Below are 22,566 nucleotides of genomic sequence, written 5' to 3'. Positions count from 1 at the left end.
ATTCGATTACCCAAGGGGATGAAATATATTGGGGAGACTTCATGTGATTCGGGGCAAGGAGGCATTTTTGGATTCATGGATAATTGTTATTCAATTGAGGACAGAAAAAGAGATGTAAAAGTTATTGTCTCTAAACATGCTATGTTTGTAAGGGTAAAAATTGGGAATGAATATTTGAATCTAGTCCCTGTCTACTTGCCCTCAAATAGGGAGGAGTGCAACAAAATATTAAAAAAAGTCAGCTCATTTTTAGACAGAAACAACATAACAAATTTTAGTATGTTTGGTGATACCAATTGCGATTTTAATCAAAAACGACATAATAACAGGAACATCCTTATTCAATCCTTTCTTGAAAAACACAATATGCATGATTTAGCAAAGAAACTAAATATTGAACCAGGCTATACCTGGAGGGGTACGAAGCAAAGAATTAATACTTATTCATATATTGATCATTTTTATACAAATATGGATTTTTTTAATTTTATTGAATTTGCTCACAATTCTTTCTCTGATCATAAATCAATGAGAATTGGAAACAAGAAAAAATTTAAATATTCAGCACCAAAATGGCAAGGATATCTATTTAATAATAAGGATTTTATTAATTTAATGAAAGAAGAAACATCTAAATTTCTCATTGAAAATGCAGATCCTATTTCTTTAAAAATTAGCAGTCACAATTATAGTAATAATTTTGGGTTAATGGATAATGATTTTACATATGTAAACTCAGAACATCAAAATAGCACAGTTTTATTTGATTTAATAAATCATCTCAAAAAAGCGCATGATAGATTTTTTTCTAAATTAAAGTTCAAATCTTATAACAAGACTAAAGAATTTGACAAACAAATTAATTTGCTTTATGATATGATTGATTCAAATATAAATTGTGGCCAGGCTAGTAAGGAAATCAATCGGCTTATACAACAACAGCAAGAATATTTTAAAATGCTTGTTCAAACCAATTCTGAAACTTTTCAAATGAGAGCCCTCTTACTAGATGGTTTACCAAACAACTTTACTTATAAAAATTTTAGAAACTCAAAAAAACAATGTTCAAACTTGCTGGTTGATAATGAATTGATTGATTGTCCAAAGAAAATAGCCAACATTTTTGGTGATTTGCATGCACAGCTAGTGTGCCCAAATGTTATGCCAAATTCGAATTTAGATGAATTACTTAATTTTTTTGATTTAAAGCTTGATAATATGTATCCTAAAATTAAGCATTTAACGAATCCATATTCAACAACAGGTGAATTTAGAAAAGTAATCAAGAGCATGAAGTCAAATAGCATGCCTGGTCCAACTTCACAACCAACACAATTATTTGCTTTCTTGCTTGATAATTTACCTAAATTCACCACTAAAGCTTTTAACAACATGTATGATATTGATTTGGATAATTCTAGTTTATCATTTGTTAAGGAAAGAAATATTACATATATTCCCAAACCAGGACTTGATCCAACAATACCTGGAAACCGCCGCCCTATTGCACAAATGGAAAATGTTTTGAAAATTCTTGATAAAGCAATTAATAAAAAAGTTACTCCTTTACTTTCTAAAATTTGTCATTCTGACCAATATGGATTTATACCTAAGCGTCATATGGCCAATGCCACTATTTCTATTGTAAGCATAATAAATCATATAAAAGCGCACAACTACAATAGCCAACTTATATTTTTTGATCTACAACGTGCATATGATAAGGCATTACATTGTGTATCAAATACTATCATTAAACATATTTTTCCAGAAGGCAATTTTGCAAAATCTTGGATCTCTCTTACAAATGGCGGAAGCTTTAAAATTGTTGTAAAAGGAAACTCATCTAAGAAATATAAAAATAAAATTGGTTTCTCTCAAGGGGCACCTTCAAGTGGAAGTTTATTTGATATTTACAACCACATATTTTATTGTTGTTTAACAAGTCCTAAAATTAAAAACCTAACTTTGAAGTTGGATGGAAAACCATTTGATCCAATTTTTTTTGCTGACGATGGCTTTAATGCCTTCCAATTAAAATCAAATGAAGACATACAATTGGTTTCCAACTCACTTCAAAAATTAGAGTCAACAGTAAACATCAAAATCAACTTTCAAAAAACTAAAATTCTTACAAATGGGGAGTGTCCTCTTAACATATCAATTCTAGGGACTAAATGTGATATAGTAAAACATTTAGGGGTATATTTATCTTTTAATTTGACTCAAGCAGCAGATTATACATATGAACAGTTATTTGAAAAACTTAACACAAAATCTAAAAAATTAGCATTTTTTTGCAGTGATAATGTTTTTAAACGTAGAATTATTACTTTCTCCTTAATGAACACTATGGCTTTTCATATTTTTAGAATTTATGCTCCTAATCAAAAGCAAATAAAAAAACTTTGGAAAATAACAGCAAAATTTCTTTGGTCTTCAAAAAGCAATGAAGGAAACAATTCTTATAGATACAAGGTTGCAAAAAATAGAATAGAGATGGATTTTTCTCACGGTGGGCTAAATATGTTGCTACCATCTCAACAATCATTTATTATTTGGTTTAATGCTTTTTTAAATTTAATCAAGCACGCCCATCTTTTTCCAAACTCAAATATTGCAAGACTTTTGTCTCACAAACATGTACCAATAAGTAGTATTTTTGATAACCTTGGATCTGAAATCTTTCATAAATATATTAAAAATTTTAGAACCTTTTATCCATTAGAAAGTGGACTATTGTTTAGAAAAGCCAAAGGATTTTTAGTACTTTTAGAAAAGCATAGAGAAACCTTTCTTCATTCAAATATTACTTCATCTGTCTGGGCAAAAAATGTCAAATTTAACAAAGTTGATATAATGGAACTAAACGAGCATGGACTAAACACCATTGCATCAATTCTTGATTTCATCAAAATACAGCACAAAGTTTTATATCGGCCATTGTTAAATTCTGCCATTAAAGAAAATCTTACTGAGAAACCAGTTTTATTAAAACTACAAAAAGTGGTTGAAAATATGTGTAGTGGTTTTGAATTTAATAATTTAATCTGTTTAACTGAATCAAAACAAAAGTTTGTTTTAAAGCCTATCATAAAGCTTTTTGAAAACTCTCCCAGAATATATACCTTTCATTTTAAAAAAACAAACAAAGAATTACTGCAAGATCAATTTGTCCCCCCTTCATTTAAAACTAGAAAAATGGATAAAAAATACAATCCAGATTTTGAGGTTTTCAAAAATAGCTTTAATAAAATTCTGTCGCTACCTATTGTTTTATACTATAAAAGTTTCCTGTTTGAACAATTTAATCGTACCCTTATAAGTAGAAACAAATTGTATGAAATGAAATTATTGGATAATAATCTTTGCTTGAAATGTAACGTAAAAGCAGACACTGATCATTCAATTGTGGAATGCTACTTCCCTAGTTATTTTACGCATTGTCTCGCATTATTTCTTGATGAATACTACAATGATGGTAAACCAGATTTTATTTTTTTGAAAGAAAACTTTTATCTGTTCAATATACATTTTCCTGTGTATCAAAATGATGAATATATTCAAATTAGTATTTTAACACTTATAGCAAAAGACAGATCATTAAAAATAAGCAAGGATGAACAAATATTGAAATTCAGCGATTTTAATTGTTTTGCTCAGACAATGTTTATTGCTCAATTTGCTTCTAAAATTCTCAATAACACTGGAATTAATAGTAACTTAATTGATAAATTTATTGATTATTTGATGCTCAGTAAAAATAATGTCCACTTATTTCGCATTAGTTAGATATTATAATTTACAATATTGTATTATCATAACATGATAATTATACCAAATATTAAATGTGTTTAATTTGTTTCATTGAAATAAATTTTAAAACAACAACAACATGAATTTGAGTTTAGTTCTCCGAATCAAATTATTTTAAACGTTAAAATAGAAAGATTGTTATTTTAAAGTTTTTAAAAATAGTCATAGCAAACATTTTATCCTGTCTGTACCGAAGGATCTCGCTGACTGCTGAACCGATATTGCTTTCCTTTACATAATAGCTTCTCATAGGTCCTGGTAAGGTTTATAACTACATATTTTTGGGGAGAGTACCACGACCCTACCACACAAATCGCCCCTAGAAAAAATGAACTTTTTCTTTTTGAAAATAAAATTTTAAATGGTAAAAAAGGTGTATATAGAAACAATTTAATGTTCTTGTGTCTTACAGACAACAGATACAGATGGACATACACACGTGGAGCATGATTATATAGAAGCAGCACTACTAATAATCTCAATATGATTAGGGCAGCTTGCCAAAATGGAAATTGAAATTTTCATAAAAATTGGCTGAGGCCCTACTTAATTTCCTACTAATATAGATACAAATATCTTAATATTTTCTTCAGGTTATTCGCGTAAAAACTCTTGTAGAGCAATTGGACCTTCGCTTCTCCCCCCTCATAATTTTAATAAATAAATGTATTTGCAAGGCTTTTTATTTTCTTTCTTACGATTTAGGACCCGCTTGATTTTTTTATTCGCTGTAAAAATACCATATGAAATGAACCTATGCTACAATGTAAAGCAGCAAGTGTTTTTGTCAAAGTTGAAACGGTAGGTCTGGATTTGTTGACAATTTTTCAGAAAATCTTTATATTTATTTGACAAAAGGTGGAAGGTTACAAATCATAATGTAACACATTATTAGAAAGATTTTACAAAGGCCTTTTTTTGGATTATAAAAAAAATTAAATGCATGAATAAAACTCAAAAATTGATTTTATTGATAGCACAAGTTTTGAGAATTCTATGAACACACATTATCACTTGTTGTTTTGATGCAAATCTATGAAAGCCAGAGCCTTAGGGGCAAACAATGCATAACAAACCAAAGATTTTGTTTTCATATCTGTTTTATTTATCCGCAGGTGAAAAGAGTTTGACTGAGTACCTTCATTATTATATATATTAGAAGGTTCTTTATTGGTTAAAGAATAACGAATTTAGGAATACATATATAAGTTAGTTTAAAAATATATCAGGAAGAGATGCTAAGAAAAATCTATCTAGCGAAATAAGAAGACAAATAAAGTAAAAAAAGAGAGTAAGACAGTGTTTGTGTGTAAGTGAGAGAGAGAGAGAGAGAGAGAGAGAGAGAGAGAGAGAGAGAGAGAGAGAGAGAAAGCGAGAGAGAGAGAGAGAGAGAGAGAAAGCGAGAGAGAGAGAGAGAGAGAGAGAGAGAGAGAGAGAGAGAGAGAGAGAGAGAGAGAGAGAGAGAGAGAGAGAGAGAGAGAGAGAGAGAGAGAGAGAGAGAGAGAGAGAGAGAGAGAGAGAGAGAGAGAGTAAGAGATAGAGAAAGAGACAGAAAGAGAGAGCAAGAGAGAAAAAATAGAGTAAAATAGTTTAAGTTTAGCTTATCCATAAAAATCGCAATCTTTATATATTATCCGTGTGAATACAGTCTAATAGAAACATAAACGCCTTTGTAATTGACCAAATACACATTTGTCAGTATAATATGTAATAATAACAGGTTGCACGTTGTTTTGATAATTCTATGCTATAAGCCGTCTTGTTTGAATGGACGAGTGCGTTATTGTCCATTATTTGTAGCCTAAACTGATATTTGCACGTTGTTTTGATATATCTATACTGTAGGTCGTCTTGTTTGAATGGGCGAGTTTTTGATAGCAAAGCAACTCGAGCAATTTTTTCAGTTTGATGCCTAAACTGATATTTATCAGTGTAATAATAAAAGGTTGTAAGTTGTTTTATAATTCTATGCTGTATTCCGTGTTGGTTGAATGGGCGAGTGAGTTATTGTTAGCAAAGCTACCTTACAAACATTATAGTTCTTCGATCTGATTAATTGCAGATTTTTTAGTTTGTATGTTGTTTTGATAATTCTATGCTGTAGGCCGACTTGTTTGAATGGACGAGTTATTGATATCAAAGCTACCTTATAATTGTTTTGTTTGGTTGGTCTGCTGGTCTGTCTATCAGTAAATCAGTCTGTATGAGTCAGGTTGGTGTTTAATATTCTTTAGAGTAAAGTATATATTCTTTTTTAGTCTAAAACAAACAATAATGAACTAATTTAATTTAAAATTTTGTCATATTTGTTTGCTTTGGTGCAAAAAGTCTTCATCATAATACAACAATATAGTACAGATTTTAACTGTAGCTACTCTATAATTCAATTGTTTGATGTTTTTTTACAAAGTGCCCTAAAATTACAATTTTTTAAAATTATCGCCATTTTATAGGCTAAAACATGCCTACGAAATAAAACTAAAGTTTTATGTAACCTTACTGTAAACTGAGGGATTTCAAACAGTAACTTTCAAACCTCTCTACTTAAAGTTTTGACCTTAGCATACTTTTGACATCTTTGTCCTTGTCTGGGGAAAAAGGAAAACGGACATTCATGCAGAAATTTAAAAAAAACTTCAATTTAAAACTTAAGGTACAAAAATAATATATATCCTGTCACCCTGTGATTTTAAAATTTATGATATGATCCCTGTCCAAAATAAATACAAAAAGTGCATGATTCAATTAGTTCTTTATATAAAAGTAGCAGAAATTTTCTTTGAGTCTGTCTGTGTGTTTGTACCAAAGAATCTTTAAAATGTAGATTCTCACTGATCCTGGTTAGGTTTATAACTTGTATATAAGAGAAATCAAACTTAAAAAATCATAGAAGAGTCCTTATTCTGACAAAAGGTAAATGTATCAAAGGTTTTATTCAGATTCTTGTTTTCCATATTTACTTTTCTGCATAACATTTGTATATTTGCAGCATACATTTTCAAAACAACAAAACTTTCAAACTTATTCAAACAAACCCAGCCAATCGATATATTATTACTTGGATGTTGCATCAGATTTTAAAGTATCTTGATAAAGTGATACTTGCAGCTGGCTAAAATAATGATACCCCATCCCAGGTCCTCTTACTGGATAAACAAACTGACCAATAAATGACGACAAATTTTCCTCTGCAATATCCACGTATATATCCTATATCCATTACAAAGGCAGCATGCAGGAAAAAATACTAAATTTATTTTAATCATTTATTGTTTGTGTGAAGATTTCAGGCTATGTTCATTTTTGTGGCAAAGCAGTTTCTTAAAAAATGTGTCAATGATATCATATCCCCAAACATAACATGAGACCATGAGCTATAACTTGGATAAACCATTGAAAGAATTGGTCTATCTGTTTTAAACCTTCATTGTTGTTTGATACGATAAGATAAAGTCTACGATGCGAAGCATCTCTATATCTATTAGTAATATGCAAATGTAATCTAAACTTTTTAAAATGGTGTGTGTGTGTGTAGCCATTGTTTCTTAGTGTTTGGACCTAAGTAGTCATGGAGTAGGACGAGACACTTTTGTATGCTAGCACTAGGGCCAGCTCAAGGTCCACGCTCAAGTACAAGTACTTGACCCGCTGTCTCAAGGGACCTACTCTTTATTACCTCACCCTCGCCGAGTATGGCAGATGTCCCAAATTAAGTCACCGTAAGGAATGACGCTCTACACAGAGGTAATAATATTTAGAATGATTTCTAAAGAAAATTATTTGAAACTGACTGCTAAAACTGAAATATATCATCATATCATATCGTCTTAGAAAAGTGTACTTTTATTCCAAATAGGTTGAAAAACATTCTAGCTTTAACTAAAAATTTGTATGGCTATTCTTAGATCGATTTGGTATAATGTGAAACTCCTAGAAACTGTTTCTATTTTAAAAAATACAATTTGAAAAGTCTATGAAAACTCTCATGGATCAATGAAAAAGAGAAGAAAGAGAAAAATAAATATAATATACGGATTATTTTCACTCTAAACGTAAATTCAATAAAATATATTTCTCAAAAAATTTACATATTTTATTCTTTTTATGTTACAAAAAGAAAGAGAGAAAGACGGAGACACAAATAAGAATAAATATAATGAATTTTGAAATACTTTGCCCTTCGGTAATCAAAAAAGAAAAAGAAAAAAATTAGATACAAAAAAATAGGTACCTAAAAATAAAAATAAAAGTTTGGGGGAATTTTTTTTTTTTTTTGTGGGGGATTTTGCTTGTTCTACCCTTCAGAAAACAGCTTGAAACCACCACAGGTCCAGTAGGTATATAGTATATACCCTGAAGAGTAGAACCCAATCAGTTCATCGGTTACTGAGATCTTAAGCTTCAGACAGACAGACATAGTTCTACTTTGATTTATAGATATGATAGCCAAGTAATTTTGTTTAATTGTAGAAAATTCTCTTCAATTTTTATATAAAAGTAATAGGAGGTCTTGTGTGTGTAACGAAGGATATCGCTAACCGCTATCATATATGGTTTGCTTTTACAGTGAAGCTTCTCATACATAGGTACTGTAAAGGTTAAAACTATCTCAAAAAACGCGCGGCTAGAGCTAACTACACAGAAAGAACACACTTCTTTGTAGAAAATATATTTCGCTTTATTCAAGCCTTCTCAATTCTAATTGTTTGAGAGTTTATGTACAACTAAACTATATTTTTGGAGGGTACTACCACCTATAAAGATAAATAGCTCCTTAACCCCCCCCCCCCCTATATTTTTTTCTTCTTATAAAACTGAAATAAAAAGCAGTGGGTCTTCTTCCCCCCATAGCGTTTTCTTAGCGCGCAGCCACTAGTAATATATACAGTTTATACACTGTTTATTTAGTAGTAGTTGGTAGTAATTTATTTCCTAATATCTATCCACTCCTTTTTCATGATATCTGTATAAGAATGTATAAAAATTCTTCTCATTTTTAGATACATTTTTATAAAGAAAAAATGTTAATGGATTTTTTTACAGAATTATAAAATAATTTAAATGCGAATTTAAAGGCGAAACATTTCTTTATTTATGGATATGTTGGTCTGCGGGTATGAACTTATTATTGTAATACTACATATGTGATTTAAGAACTGCATGTATTATAGACCCAACCTCGAGTTGTTATACTATAACCATAAATATGCCCTATAACCAGCGATCTAAAGTGATAAGTCAATGGCCGATAAATTGATGTACATCCCCAATAACGATATACAAAATTATTCCTTCTGTAGATTACTATTAGTGGTTGAAATGTTTAAACACCAAACTCAATGAACCAACCAATCAAAATCTAATAAAAGTCCCCCAAAGTTGTTAAACCTACGAATAATAAAACATTAATATAAAACTTTGGGTAATAGTGTAATAAACAGCCCAATGTCCCCTCCCTCCCTGCCTATAACTCTTATTACAGTTATATCATAAGGTTGGTCAGTAGTGCTTGGTAGATACTTTGGGTTAAAGAACCATTTTTTCTTTTAGGGGATGCCTTAGTTCTTACTTGCAACGACCACACTGAAATACAAGTAAAATAATAATTCATTTACAATTGCTTGAACTTAGATTTAGACATCAGAAAGATAATTGTTATTATGGTGTCTCTCATTAGTGGTGTTCCTTCAAAACAAATAATATATCCATTTTTAGTATCGAAGCTACTTATAATCGTACTTTCGTCTCCAAGAAATTGAATAGGCTTATATTCGAGATAGACAGCTGGAACTTGTTTTTATATGAAATGAAATTAAACAATAACACTGAAATCCATGCATTATGGTAGACTTTCAGAATGTTATAAAAATTTAGGTTGATGCTATGCATACTTCAATAATTTTGACTGCAATGTAGAAACATCTGATTAATTACCGTTTTTGCAGATTTTTTTGTATTTAGCTAGGTAATTATGTGGAAAATATAAGGGCAAAGGGCCACTCACTATATATTTACCATTTAGTTATGGTCTCAGGTTAATTTAGCGATCATTAGGTAATCTGTCATTTTATTAGCGAAGCTACTCTATAATTAAAGTGAGAATGTCCATACGTCAGAGCAAAAAATTCCAGAAGATTATAAAACTGTCTCGGATCATGGAAAGAAAACGAAGTGGTGAGTTTCATCGTATATTCACAGCAGCCTTTCTCCTATTTCTAGTCCCTGCTGGGGTGTCTATCCCTGCAGGGCAATCATTAAAATTTACCTTACAATATCTAAAATAACCAATCTAAAGCTACTGTGAAAATACAACGAAATTTACTACTTTGCTTTCTTTCTATGATTTGTAAATGTTAAAATTGTAAATGTTAAAATTGTCCTATGTAATTAAAGCCACGTGCAATGATACATGATACACATACACAAGGTAAATCTTATAGTGGATACTCATTGGTCAGACGAATCTTCACAAAAAATAAGCCGCCTATCATTAAAAGCAGTCAAGAAATTCATGATTGCTATTAAATGTTACTGACATAGATACTTACATTTGAATTATAGAGAAGCAGCTCTTACATAAAAAAACAGAATGTCTTTGTGTCTGTCAGTAGTTTAAGATCTCGGTAATTGCTGAATCGATATGGCTTTCCTTTACAGTAAAGCTTCTTAAAGGTCCAGAGAAGGGAGAAATCAACCCTTGAAAAACTCCAAATCCATACCCCAAAAAATATTAGTTTACCCTAAAAAGTATACTATTAAGGGTCAACTCCACCTCCCCCCCCACCCCATTAACTATAGCCGCTCGCATAAATATAAGCAAGAAGATAAAATCAGAGTCTCATAAAATAATCAGTCTAAAAACCTAGTTATTGATATATCAAAACCACAATTATAAAGATATGAAAACTTATCTTGATTTTCGTTTGATTACAGATAAGGGAATAAGTAAATGAGTCAAAAAAAAATTTAAAAGATGAAAAAATTAAACGAGAAGAAATACTGTAAATTCTTTACTGGCACGTCTGAGCAGTAATTAGACCAATCTTGAATCAAAATAATAATAGAAAAATAACCAACTAAGTCTTTATTTGATTTTCACAATAAAGTAAATCTTTTAAAAACATTTTTGAAAAATTGATATAAATTACAATTAAAATTCTTTATTCCTGCATCATTTGATAAAGCATCTCTTAATCTATTCGATTTCGTAGCTTGTAATTTTGACACCAAAATACTTCAAATCTATTTTTAGGTTTTACACCTTAATTTGCCCCCCCCCCCCCAAATTTTACTCTACCATTTAATTTCTTAATCGTTCTTTACAATAAGGGATAGGGACATGTGATTAAATTTTTTTTTCTGTAGCGTTTTTGTTTCAAACTATTTTCTATACAGATACAAATTTCGTTATAAAAAATCACATTTTTAATAAATTTTCCGTCAGTAAAAAATACATGCAGAAAATTATTATGATTCAACTGATTAGTAATGCTCTTGAAAATGGAATAATTTGAATAATTATTACTTGGATCTTACACCAGATTATCATTTACTCTGATAAAAAGAAACTTGTAGATGAGATAACGATCCCCACCATCCACCACTTTTACCCCATCCCCTGCCCTTTTACTGTATGAACGAACTGACCAATAAATGATGTCATATTAGCAACTAAAATGACGACAATTTTTTCCTGCCATAAAATCCACATATATATTCTATATCCATTTTTCTTATATAAATGTCTCTGGTTGACTTTAAAACCTGGAGACTTTAATGAGTGGGAGGGGGGAGATAAATTAATGGAGGGAGGGGCGATAAAAAACACACCCCTTCCCTTTTCCTGTATTTTACCTCTCAAACAGGCTGACCTACAGACTGAATAACTGGCCTGGAGTGTTTAAATATTTCAACAAAAATCTTAAAATCAAAAAGAGGTAAAATTAGTTTTTCCTTTAGTGAAATAATAAAAAGTTCATAGCATTAAAAAAGGTTATAAAAGTACCAAAACCACGCATAAAATCATGTGAATCATAACATGTGTTTTAATATTTTCTGTATATTTATGTTGAAATACATATCTAGCTATCTATTTATTTCCTATTTTTTTGGTTTTTATAGGAACACTGTAGCTACAAGTGTCAAGTAATAATATAAATGATAGATTTATCATCAGCGAGAGAACAATAAAAACTATTCATAGAGCCCCCTTGGCCCTCAATAATAATGTCTTAATGGATAAAAAATAAAGATTTTAAAAGTGGACATCTTTATTTTTTGATTGGGGTATTTATCTTGCTTAAAAGCTTTTAATTTTTAATACTGATATGGTTTTATTGATCTTAAGTTATATAACTTTATTACACAAGAAATATATAAAGTTATTGTTTAATATAACGATTGGTTACCACTTAATCGATAGAGTTCTTCTTTAGAGTAATCGATATATTATTACTTGGATGTTGCACAAGATTTTCATATCCTATTATATAAAGTAGTAAGAGTTTTTTGTTTGTCCCGAAGGATCTCGCTAACCGCTGAACCGATATTGTTCTCCTTTACAGTGAAGCTTCTTATAGGTCCTGGGAAGGTTTTAAACTATTTTTAGAGAGGGTGTATTCACCCCCCTCCCCCGAAAAAAAATATTTTTTCAACTCTTTTGAAACTCAAATTTAAAATGGAATGAGGTCGACTTTTCCCCCTCAAACCAGTCTCCTAGAGGCTTCTATGGGCGTAGCCGCTAGTTTTCTGATAAAGTAATACTCACAGCTGGCTAAAATGACTACCCTCCATTCACCAACTTTAACCCATCCCCTCCCCTCCTACTGGATGAAAGAACTAATCAATAGATGAGGTCCATGTAAGCAAGATATATTGGTGACTAATTTTCTGCTGTCCATTTTTACAGTACAGAAGCTTCTCATATATCCTGGAAGGGTTTACAAATATTTGGAGAAAATTCTTGCCACCTCAAATATCTTTTTTTTTATTTCAAAGTAAGGAATCCCCCCCCCCCCCGTCCCTTTCCTTAAAATTTCCATAGGGCCGTAGCCGATGGTGGATGTAAATAGAAGAAAATAAAACCTAGGGTAGAAAAAAGAATGCCACACGTGTAAATAACTAAGAACAATAAAAAAATCTTAGAAATGTGAGAAAAAAAGAAATATAATTAGCAGAAAATGGAAATCATTGTCAATATAATGTTCTAAACAAAGATACCGAAACTCCGCCCATTTTTATCCAAAATCTCCGCCCACTATACTCTAGTCTAATGAGCAGACAAAATTTGGGGAGTGAGAATTTTTGGTTAAAACTCATTGTAATGCATCATTTATGGAAAATTAAAGACAAAAATATAAAGATGATTAATGAGAAATAGACATCGCATAATTTTGCTTGGTCTGTCTGTCTGTCCGTCCGTCTGTCTCGGTCTCTGTGTTTTGTTGTAAAGCTTCCATGGCTCACATGAAGGAGACTAGCACCGAAATCAAAGAATGAAGAAAGCTAGCACCAAATGTCTTAAAGTGAAGAAAGCTAGCACCTAATGTTTTGACCCTTCTTAATTGTATTATGTATTAATTAATCCTATTATATAAAGTAGTAAGCGTTTTTTGTCTGTCCCGAAGGATCTCGCTAACTGCTGAACCGATATTGTTCTCCTTTACAGAGAAGCTTCTTATAGGTCCTGGGAAGGTTTTAAACTATTTTTCGAGAGGGTGTCTTAACCCCCCTCTCCCCCAAAAAATAATTTTTATAACTCTTTGGAAACTCAAATTAAAATAGGATGAGGTCGACTTTTCCTTCTCCTACCAGTGCAGTGCCCCTAGAGGCTTCTAGGGGCGTAGCCGCTAGTAATACATAAATTGCTCCTCCCTTTTTCTCACACAAAATATGTCCCGGCCCTTTTACACCTAAAATCCCTCCCACTATTAGAAATCTTGTAAATATTAAGGATGAAGAATCCTAGCACCAAATGGTGTAGAATGAAGGAAACTAGCACCGGTGCTAGTCTCCTTCATGTGAGCCGCTTCCATAATTGAAAATTCATATCTTTTTTAGGAATGATACACAGAAAGTAAGAAAAAACGTAAGGGATAAGGCAATGGATGTTAGATTTATATGCGTTCCCAATGATAATAGACAAAATTACTCATAATACTCATTAATCTGCCAATATTATACCCTTGTATTGCTAAATCGGAACATAAAATTTTCTAGAAACCAAGTAAATACTTAAATAAACATAATCTTTTCCTCTATATTGTTTAGATCCCCTTATATTCCACTGGATTCAAACTGGTTCTAATACCAATTCCTAATGGTTTTTAAAAATTTTCCACGAAGACTTGGAAAAAAATAACAACAAATATATATTATTTTCAATTACGTTTCCCAAGTCAACTGCCTATAAAAAGACCCATGTATTATTTTCAAATGACATACCTCTATAAACTATCAAATTATAATATTTTTAGAACATTTTAATTTCATAGAAATGTAACTATTTTAATTATATATCTACTAGCGGCTTCGCCCCTAGCCTCTAGGGACTTTGCCCCTAAGAGGTTTGATTAAACCAATTTTTCTTATTTTAGATTTGAAAGAAATTTTTTTTTTAATTTCTTTGAGGGGGGGGGGGTGGGTAGTCGACCCTACTATTTTAATTTTAGTTTTAAAAAGAATTTTTTTTTTTTTTGGGGGGGGGGGGTATTTTCATTTTTGGGGGGGTTGGGGATGTCCCACCCCCGAAGAAAAAAGTTATAAACCTTCCCGGGACCTATGAGAAGCTACCCTGTAAAGAAGAACCCGATCGGTTAAGCGGTTAGCGAGATCCTTCGCTACAAACAAACAGACAAACAGACACACAGACAAACAAACAGACAGACAGACATCGTTTTACTTTGTATTATAGATGTACTTATATTTATGATAATAAAAAGAATTTTATCTTTTTCGCAGAACTGCTTAACCGGCATAAAATCATAAAGTTTTAAGAACAAGGAAACACAATTTCATAGGAATGTGGAATTTTATTCCGTAATTCAATCAATATTATATAATGTCAGTCCAAGGAAGTTAACATTCATAGGAATGTAAAGATGCGTATAATATATAGAGATTTATTTTAATCCCCTTTTCGGGAAGTATATTATTTATCGAGAAAGAATATTAGTAAACCATAAACTATATTTTGGAAATTCTGTATTTTTCATCATATTTAATAGGTTAGGTTGATAGGTCATTAGACGAGCCCTACAATGATATTGTATCGCAGGTACAGGGCCCCAAAGCGTCTATAAACATTTTTTTTCTTCAAAGATTAAATATATGTTTAATTGCTTAAATTTTTAAAATCAAGCACATTATCTCTATGGTTATTTAGTAATTTTTATTTGACTTTAGTATACTTTTAACAATTATGAATAGAAGTTCTTAATGATTTCATTTTTAAATCTGTCCTACTATTCAGTTTCTTAAAACCCACCCCCCTTCCAAGACATAACCTGCTAATTACTGATTGATGAGGTATTTAAAGTTATGTCATTAATGTGTAATGTCACCTTTGAGATTTATTTTGTGTGGGCTCAACATACAACATACTAGCAGCTGTGCCTCTAGATTCCATGTGCATATGAAGGTCCTACGACAAACAAGGAGTCCCAAACGTTGGAGTGGACAAACGTCGGAGTGGACACGTAACCTAACCTAGCCTATTTTTAGACCATCTTATAGGTTTTTTAAATGCCTAACCCCTGCGGGGGGCTTATTTGTTCATTCATATCTTAACCTAACCTAATCTGTGTAGAAATACCTAATAAAATTTATATATTAATACTCCTGCGTTTGTCCACTCTAACGTTAGGGACTCCTGCGTTTGTCCTTAAACCCACATGAAGAGTTTAAGTTATTACCATCAGTAATAACTATTCTTTTTTGAGAGGGTAATCTAATCAGTACTAATCTTTAAAGTTAGATTTAAATAATACCATTACAAGAACAAATATGAGCCTTTTTGGAAAGAAGAACATAGCATTAGCGTTATTATCGGGTTCGAGTCGGAACTACTCTGTGTAATACTAGAGACGTTTAAATGGTATGTCAGGCGCGTGAAATTAATTGTAAAAGAAGGGGTAATGACTTGGCCCATAAATACAATTCATCACCATTCACAGCTATGACTTTCTTTCAAAGGTCATTTAATGGATTGGTTGTCTGTTGAGTGTTACTTTACCTTATCCCACGGATGTTTGTACATAAAAGAAGACACTGTTTGACATGCAATGTATTTCACAAAGTTTCAGAAGCTTTTTATAGTGCCTATAAAAGTTTGACGTCATATTGGCAAAAAATGGTAAATTAAAATATATACTGGCCTATCATTGGTCATTTAAATTGTATGACGTCATTTTTATAGGAATTATAAAAAGCTTCTAGAAAAGATGATTATCAATGTCAATATTTAAGTTTCTAAAATTGAAAGTATTTTTATTTTTAAGCAATTTCAAAATAAATATTTATAGGAACCAAAGGCAGGTATTTTGAAAAGTTTAACATCGCTACTTACCATTTGAAACACTTTATTGTATTTTGCTGTTTTTTCACTTCTTAGTAATTGTGCTTGTTATTCATACTTACATCGTATCAACACCTTTCAAATTTTCTCATTTCTCTTAACACAGGGAGGGAGGGGACAATGGGTTGTTTTACACTAGTCCCCAAAGTTTTGTTATTCTTATTTTCTTATTCAATGGCCTAACAACTTTTGAATCAGTCAATGAAGGTTAATTTTTCGGTTCCCTAAGTTGAGTGTAAAGGGATGATTTTGGGTATAATCATTGGAGATATTCATAAATTTATCGGCCATTGTCTTATCCCTTTAGATCCCTGATTAACAACTCATGGGAACTGTTTCAGATTTTGGGAGAATTTTTATTTTCTCTTGAAAAATTCAACTTCCGTATTAATTAATGTAATAACTACAATACATATGTTTCTATAATGTAACTAGTATTGATAAATTAGTAGAAATAAAGCTTAGATTACATGTAAAGGCAATAATATTTATGGAGAGCACTGATAAATCCCCCTTTCCTTATTTTGTATTAAGTTGAAAATAAGAGCGGGGGTTAGAGAGTTTTTCCTTTGTTTGATCATTACTTTTGGTCCCGTAAAGTTAGGTTATATTGGGTACTGGGTACTTTAAAGTCTTGCATGATTGGGGCGCCGCAGGTATAGAAAAAAACCGTTAATTTATTTCAAATCTAATAAGGGGGGCAGGGGGTTAATAGTGTTAAACCGTTACTTTGTGTAAAAGAGCTTAAATATTATAATATTCATAGTTGAGAGTCGAACCTATAACCTTAACATTTTTGCTAAAATTATTATTTTAATAGTTGTATTGAATGGATACCATTGGTGTAACTAGAACTCTGGAACTAATCTTTGCTTTTGTTTTGAAATATTTTTCAAACACAAGAGAAAATATTGGCCGCAGAGAATTATTTATGTGATTTGTCTAGTATTTTGTTGTATTATTTATTCTTATGTATGTAAAAGTAACATGTTTTTTTTGTCTGTCTCTGAGTGTGTCTGTACCAAAAGATTTTGCTAACCGTTCAACGATATGTTTCATCTTTACAGTGAAGTTTCTTTTAATTTTGACATTTTTGTTCTAAAATAGATCGCATCTATAAAAAATTACCTCCCTCTCAAAAAAATACTTTTTGTTATTATTTTAAAACTAAAATTTAGTAGGTTTGGCCAACCACTCCCCCTCCCCCTCTATTTCTTTTTATGTAACCCTATTTTTTTTATATAATCATTGTTTAGTGCAATGCTGTACATTACCCGGAAATAAATCTCAGAGGCTAGAAAATTAATATGAAAACGGAAACTATTTCATATTGTTGTTTCTAATTCAATTAACTAATATCTCGGAAGCAAGGATAGGACTATAGGCGTTGGAAAGTGGGTGTAGAGTGAAGTTAACACCACCCGTAATATTAATTTTTTCACATCCTCAATGTACAGTACATACACTCCTGTCCAAGACATGTACACTTTACTGTACAGAACAATATACGATGAATTAATATTATTATCAAATTTCATGTGTCGACAATCTGCCTTTGGTAGCTTGTGACGATCATTAGAGAGGAGAAGATAGTACATTTCTTTGACCACAGTTGTCCATTCCTTCAGGTTTAGGTCATTGGAAACTAAGATTCATCATAAATTCTTTTTTGAAAAAGTCAGATGTTTTGTAGAACAAAACTTCTCATTTTTACCTTCTATTTCCCCGCTTATTTCTTTCAAACATGTAAAGGAAAAGTAAAAAAAAACACAGAATGTCATATATATATAATTTCCTAAATTTTGTATTATTCGAATTTTATAAAGCTGTGTATATTTACATTTTTGGACCAAAAAGATTAAATATATAAATTGCAAATAAACTTTTGGCTTACTGCAGAATTTTATATCAGAATACAGAGAGCTTTTAAAGACTGACCATGAATAGGTTTTAATTATTTTTATCTCATATAACAGAGGCCTCTAGAGGCACTTGATTGAAGGGAGTGGGAAGGTCGACTCTGCACGTTTGATTTTAATTTTAAAAAGAAACAGTAACTTTATTTTAGGTAGATGTAATTTTTTTCTGAGAGTGATTTCTCCTCAAAAGTTGTTATAAACGTTCCCTGAAACTAACCTTATCTGATATAATGTAACGAACAAATAAACGAAAAAATGCCACTTTTTATTTTCAATTAATTAAAAAAATACAACTAATAAGTGGAAGGGTGACTTCACCCATCAAATAATCAAGCTGTACATGACACTTAAGGTACAAAACACATCCAAGTTACACCTTATTCCCCATCAATTCTCTTTTACGAATTCCAAAATGCAAGGAGGGAGGGGACATTGAGGTGTTTATTTCACTAGTCCCCAAAGTCAAATATCAAAGTTTTATTATTTGTTGGCATAACAACCTTGGGAACTTTTATTAATATTTTTGATTTGTTGGTTAACTTAATTGAGTTTGGGGATGTACATCAAATTATCATCCAAAGAAAAAAATGTAATGTCTCTCTAAATTAACTCTATTAAAGTGTGAGACTATATCCAAAGAAACAATGTGATGTTGCTCTATATTAACTCTAATAGAGTCTGAGACGTGACTCTGATGCACTTATTCTATTTACCTTTGTATTCTTACTAGGAAATACATTACAGGGAGCAAGGCTATATTTGAGAAAATCTCCCAAGGACTTCAACTTTTTCATTATAAAAGTGTAAAATATTCTTATAATAATACGCAATTATGTCATGTCAAATCTTAAAAACTATTGTTTAAACGAGTTCTTAATTTAAAGTAACCTATTTGCAGGTTCTAACTGGGAATGGTCAGTTAAATTTTGCTTAAGATATTAAGATCTGGTAATTATTCACTTTATTCAAACCTCAATTAGATACATTATTTTCTCTTTAAAGTTTTAAAAATCTTAATTTAAAATTAAGGTCATTTGGCTGAACTCTTCTTTGTCACCCATACTGGGAGGCCCCTCAAGAGGCTGCTTGTGAGGAAAAGGATCAGTTAGGTACAAGTTAGACCATACTTCTACCCTATACCCCTGGAATAGAACATTAAACCTAACCAAAACCACAAAACCAGTACAACACTTTCTTGAAAAACACAGTAAATTATTAAACACCCTATCCCTTCTACACCTTCAAAATATATCTACCAAGAAGTATCACAGAGTAACAGACAACAGAATTCTAGAAAAAAAATAATTCCCGGAAAATAAAACTTTTGTGTACAAATGGAAAGAGGGTATGATTTCATTATTATAATGTAAGTATGATGTCTGTCTGGTTGTCCATTACGATCTCGGTATTAATTTCAGGGAGGCCAGTAATTCTAGGATGGTTTCAGGCTATTCGAGCAATTAATGGAGTACGAGCAAATTAATCTTTCTTAAACCATGTTTAATGTTTAGTTACTTAACTAATTAAAAAAAAATTTTGACTTAAAAAACGAAAAAACTAAATTATAGAAAAGTATTCTTCTTTTCTACCGCATAGTATTATAAATATTAAGGTACTTTTCGTTTTGTCATTTTTAAGAGATTCTCTCATACAATACAGACAATATTTAAAATTAGCATCATTAGCACACATAGTCATCATAATAGTTATTTAGCGCATCGGATAACAGAAAGCTTTCTACGGATATTAAAATTAAAAATTGTAAGATTGAAAACAGATTTGTTAGGCCCTAGGGGCCGAAGGCCGGGACTTATAAAACTGGTATGATTTTTATTTCCGATTAGTTTATTAAACACTAATGTCGACCCACTACAATTTTTTTTTTTTTTAAAGTAAACACATTTTTGAGTTTTTTTTTCTAGGTACGATTGGTGAGAACCATCCCTAACCTTCCCAGGACATATGATAAGCTACACTGTAAAGGAGAAAACAAACAGACAGAATTCCGTTTACCTTATTTTAAGGATGAATCAACAATAAGTATAATTTTAGAAAGAGAAAAGTTTTTGTTTTTTATTCTGTGACAAAGAAAAGTTAAATTCCCTTAACTGCATTGGAGGTGGAAAAAATGTAGTGGCCTACAAAATTACAAACTCCACTAATCAGCATACATTTTTATTGGAAAATTAAGATATTATGGATATTATGACAGGGGAAAAATTGTCGTTAATCTAGCTTGCCAACATGGAACTCATTTAATGGTCTTTTCGTTCATCCAGTAGGAGAGATGAGGATGTTGTAAACGGGGTGAAAGAGGGGAATAATTTTTCTAGCCCGCTGCGTGTTTCACTTATTTTAAAGAATATGAAATCTGTTGTAAGATCCAAGCAATAATATATCCATTAAAACAGGTGATACTAATAACAGTACACACCCCTCCTCAACCGAACTTTATATTTAAAAAATGTCCCAAACATTCGGACAATTGAGCGTTCAAATAGGACCTAGTGGTAGTTAGAATCAGTTGAGAAGAAAATCCTAGCCGTTCCTTCTTGCCAGATATGGCCATTTTAAGATTTTAGTCAAATAACACTAAATAACCTGATACAAACTTCACTCTTCTTTTAATATTTTAGTGTAATTGTAATGGGAGAGCCCCAAAATGAAGTAGCTTTGCTCCTCTAACCAAACTGACAGCCTGGAGTTCCTAACAGGAAGTGCCCTAATGTGTTATCACAAGTGGGGATTCGAACCCATTCCCAAAACTATCCAACATGGAATAGCTGTATATTACAACATGACGACATTAATTTGTATATTGGGCTCGGGCAATGGATGCCCCTCTGGATACCCTCTGCTAATCCTGGCTGGTCTTGACCACCATCTCTGTCCTGGGTGGCAGTTTGATGTGTAAACCCAACCCTATCCAATTCGCGCCTCCTTGAGGCACCTTGAACACCATTGGGGTGTACAACTTAGAATAGCCCCTGTCCAATTTTCCAGTTTCACCTTCTTAGGGGCCCCTACCTTGATGGCAATGGCCAGCAACTCCATGCTACCCACATCCTGGTCATTGGTCAGCTCTGAACAAATGGGGACAATGGCTGTGGCTGACAGTGGCTTCATGAGAGCTGCCTTGGCCAGACAGTTGATTGTACAGCTAGAGCGAATCTTGCCTTCGGTCGCTGGTGGTGGGAGGGGCTCTGGGCCTTCCCCAGGATTGGCAGGGCAGGGGCCACTGGCTTAATGGGAGTAGGGGCAACCATGGCTACTCTCCCAACTGATCCATACCATCATCTCCATCAAACATTAACTGTGTCCCCAACTCCCTAAGATGAGATGCTCCCCTACCAATCTCAGATCAGCACAGCTGCCACGGAAGGATAGCTGCAGGTGGTGGGCCGCATACCTAGGCTTAGGATGGAAGATGCTGGTGTGCATCTTGAACCATACCCTGAACCTGGGAGGGTTCTTTCTGATGGAGATGGGGGACACAGTTACTGTTTGATGGACACAAGATCAGTTGGGAGAGTAGTTATGGTTGCCAACACTCCAATTAAGCCAGTGGCCCCAGCCCTGCCAAGCCTGGGGAAGGCCAAGACACATCAAACTAACCCCGAGGACAGAGATTGTGGTCAAGACCAGGCCAAACTTCCAGCGCAGAGGCCTGGCTTTAGGGAACCCCAGGTACCAGTCCAACAAGGAGCTGACCCTGCTGATCACCAATAACAGCCAGGATTAGCAGAGGGTATCCAGAGGGGCATCCATTGCCCAAGCCTTATAGACAAATTAATGTCGTCATGTTGTAATATACAGCTATTCCACATTGGATAGTTTTGGGAATGGATTCGAATACCCACTTGTGATAATACATTAGGGCACTTCCTATTAGGAACTCCAGGCAGTCAGTTTGGTCAGAGGAGCAAAGCTTCTCTATTTTGGGGCTGTCCCACTACAATTACACTAAAATATTCAAAGAAGAGTGAAGTTTGTATCAGGTTATTTAGTGTTATTTGACTAAAATCTTAAAATGGCCATATCTGGCAAGAAGGAACGGCTAGGATTTTGTTCTCAACTGATTCTAACTACCACTAGGCCCTATTTGAACGCCCAATTGTCCGAATGTTTGGGACATTTTTTTAATATAAAGTTTGGTTGAGGAGGGGTGTGAGTACATATACAATTTTATTTTATGACTTGTGAAGGAAAGGCTCATCCTGGTTTTGAATTTTCATTGTTTGTAAGCCAAGATATGTT

General features: G+C 32.4%; 1 protein-coding gene across 1 annotated transcript in view; it reads right to left on the bottom strand.

Moving 5' to 3' along the window:
* The window catches only part of LOC145325062 (irregular chiasm C-roughest protein-like), a 91,059-nt gene extending 69,309 nt beyond the window's left edge, over positions 1-21,750 (bottom strand). Inside the window, exons 1-2 of the mRNA XM_080167928.1 lie at positions 21,661-21,750; positions 21,337-21,444 (exon numbers count right to left, since the gene is read on the bottom strand). Of these exons, the coding sequence (XP_080024054.1) occupies positions 21,337-21,444; positions 21,661-21,750 (198 nt within the window). The remainder of the gene's footprint in view (positions 1-21,336; positions 21,445-21,660) is intronic.
* Positions 21,751-22,566: the final 816 nt, after the last annotated feature.

Source organism: Acartia tonsa, chromosome 1 (genome assembly GCF_053477335.1).
Source record: "Acartia tonsa isolate MP-2025a chromosome 1, ASM5347733v1, whole genome shotgun sequence".
Taxonomy (NCBI): domain Eukaryota; kingdom Metazoa; phylum Arthropoda; class Copepoda; order Calanoida; family Acartiidae; genus Acartia; species Acartia tonsa.
The sequence above is the reverse complement of the archived record's forward strand: the minus strand, read 5'-3'. Positions and strand labels throughout refer to the sequence as shown.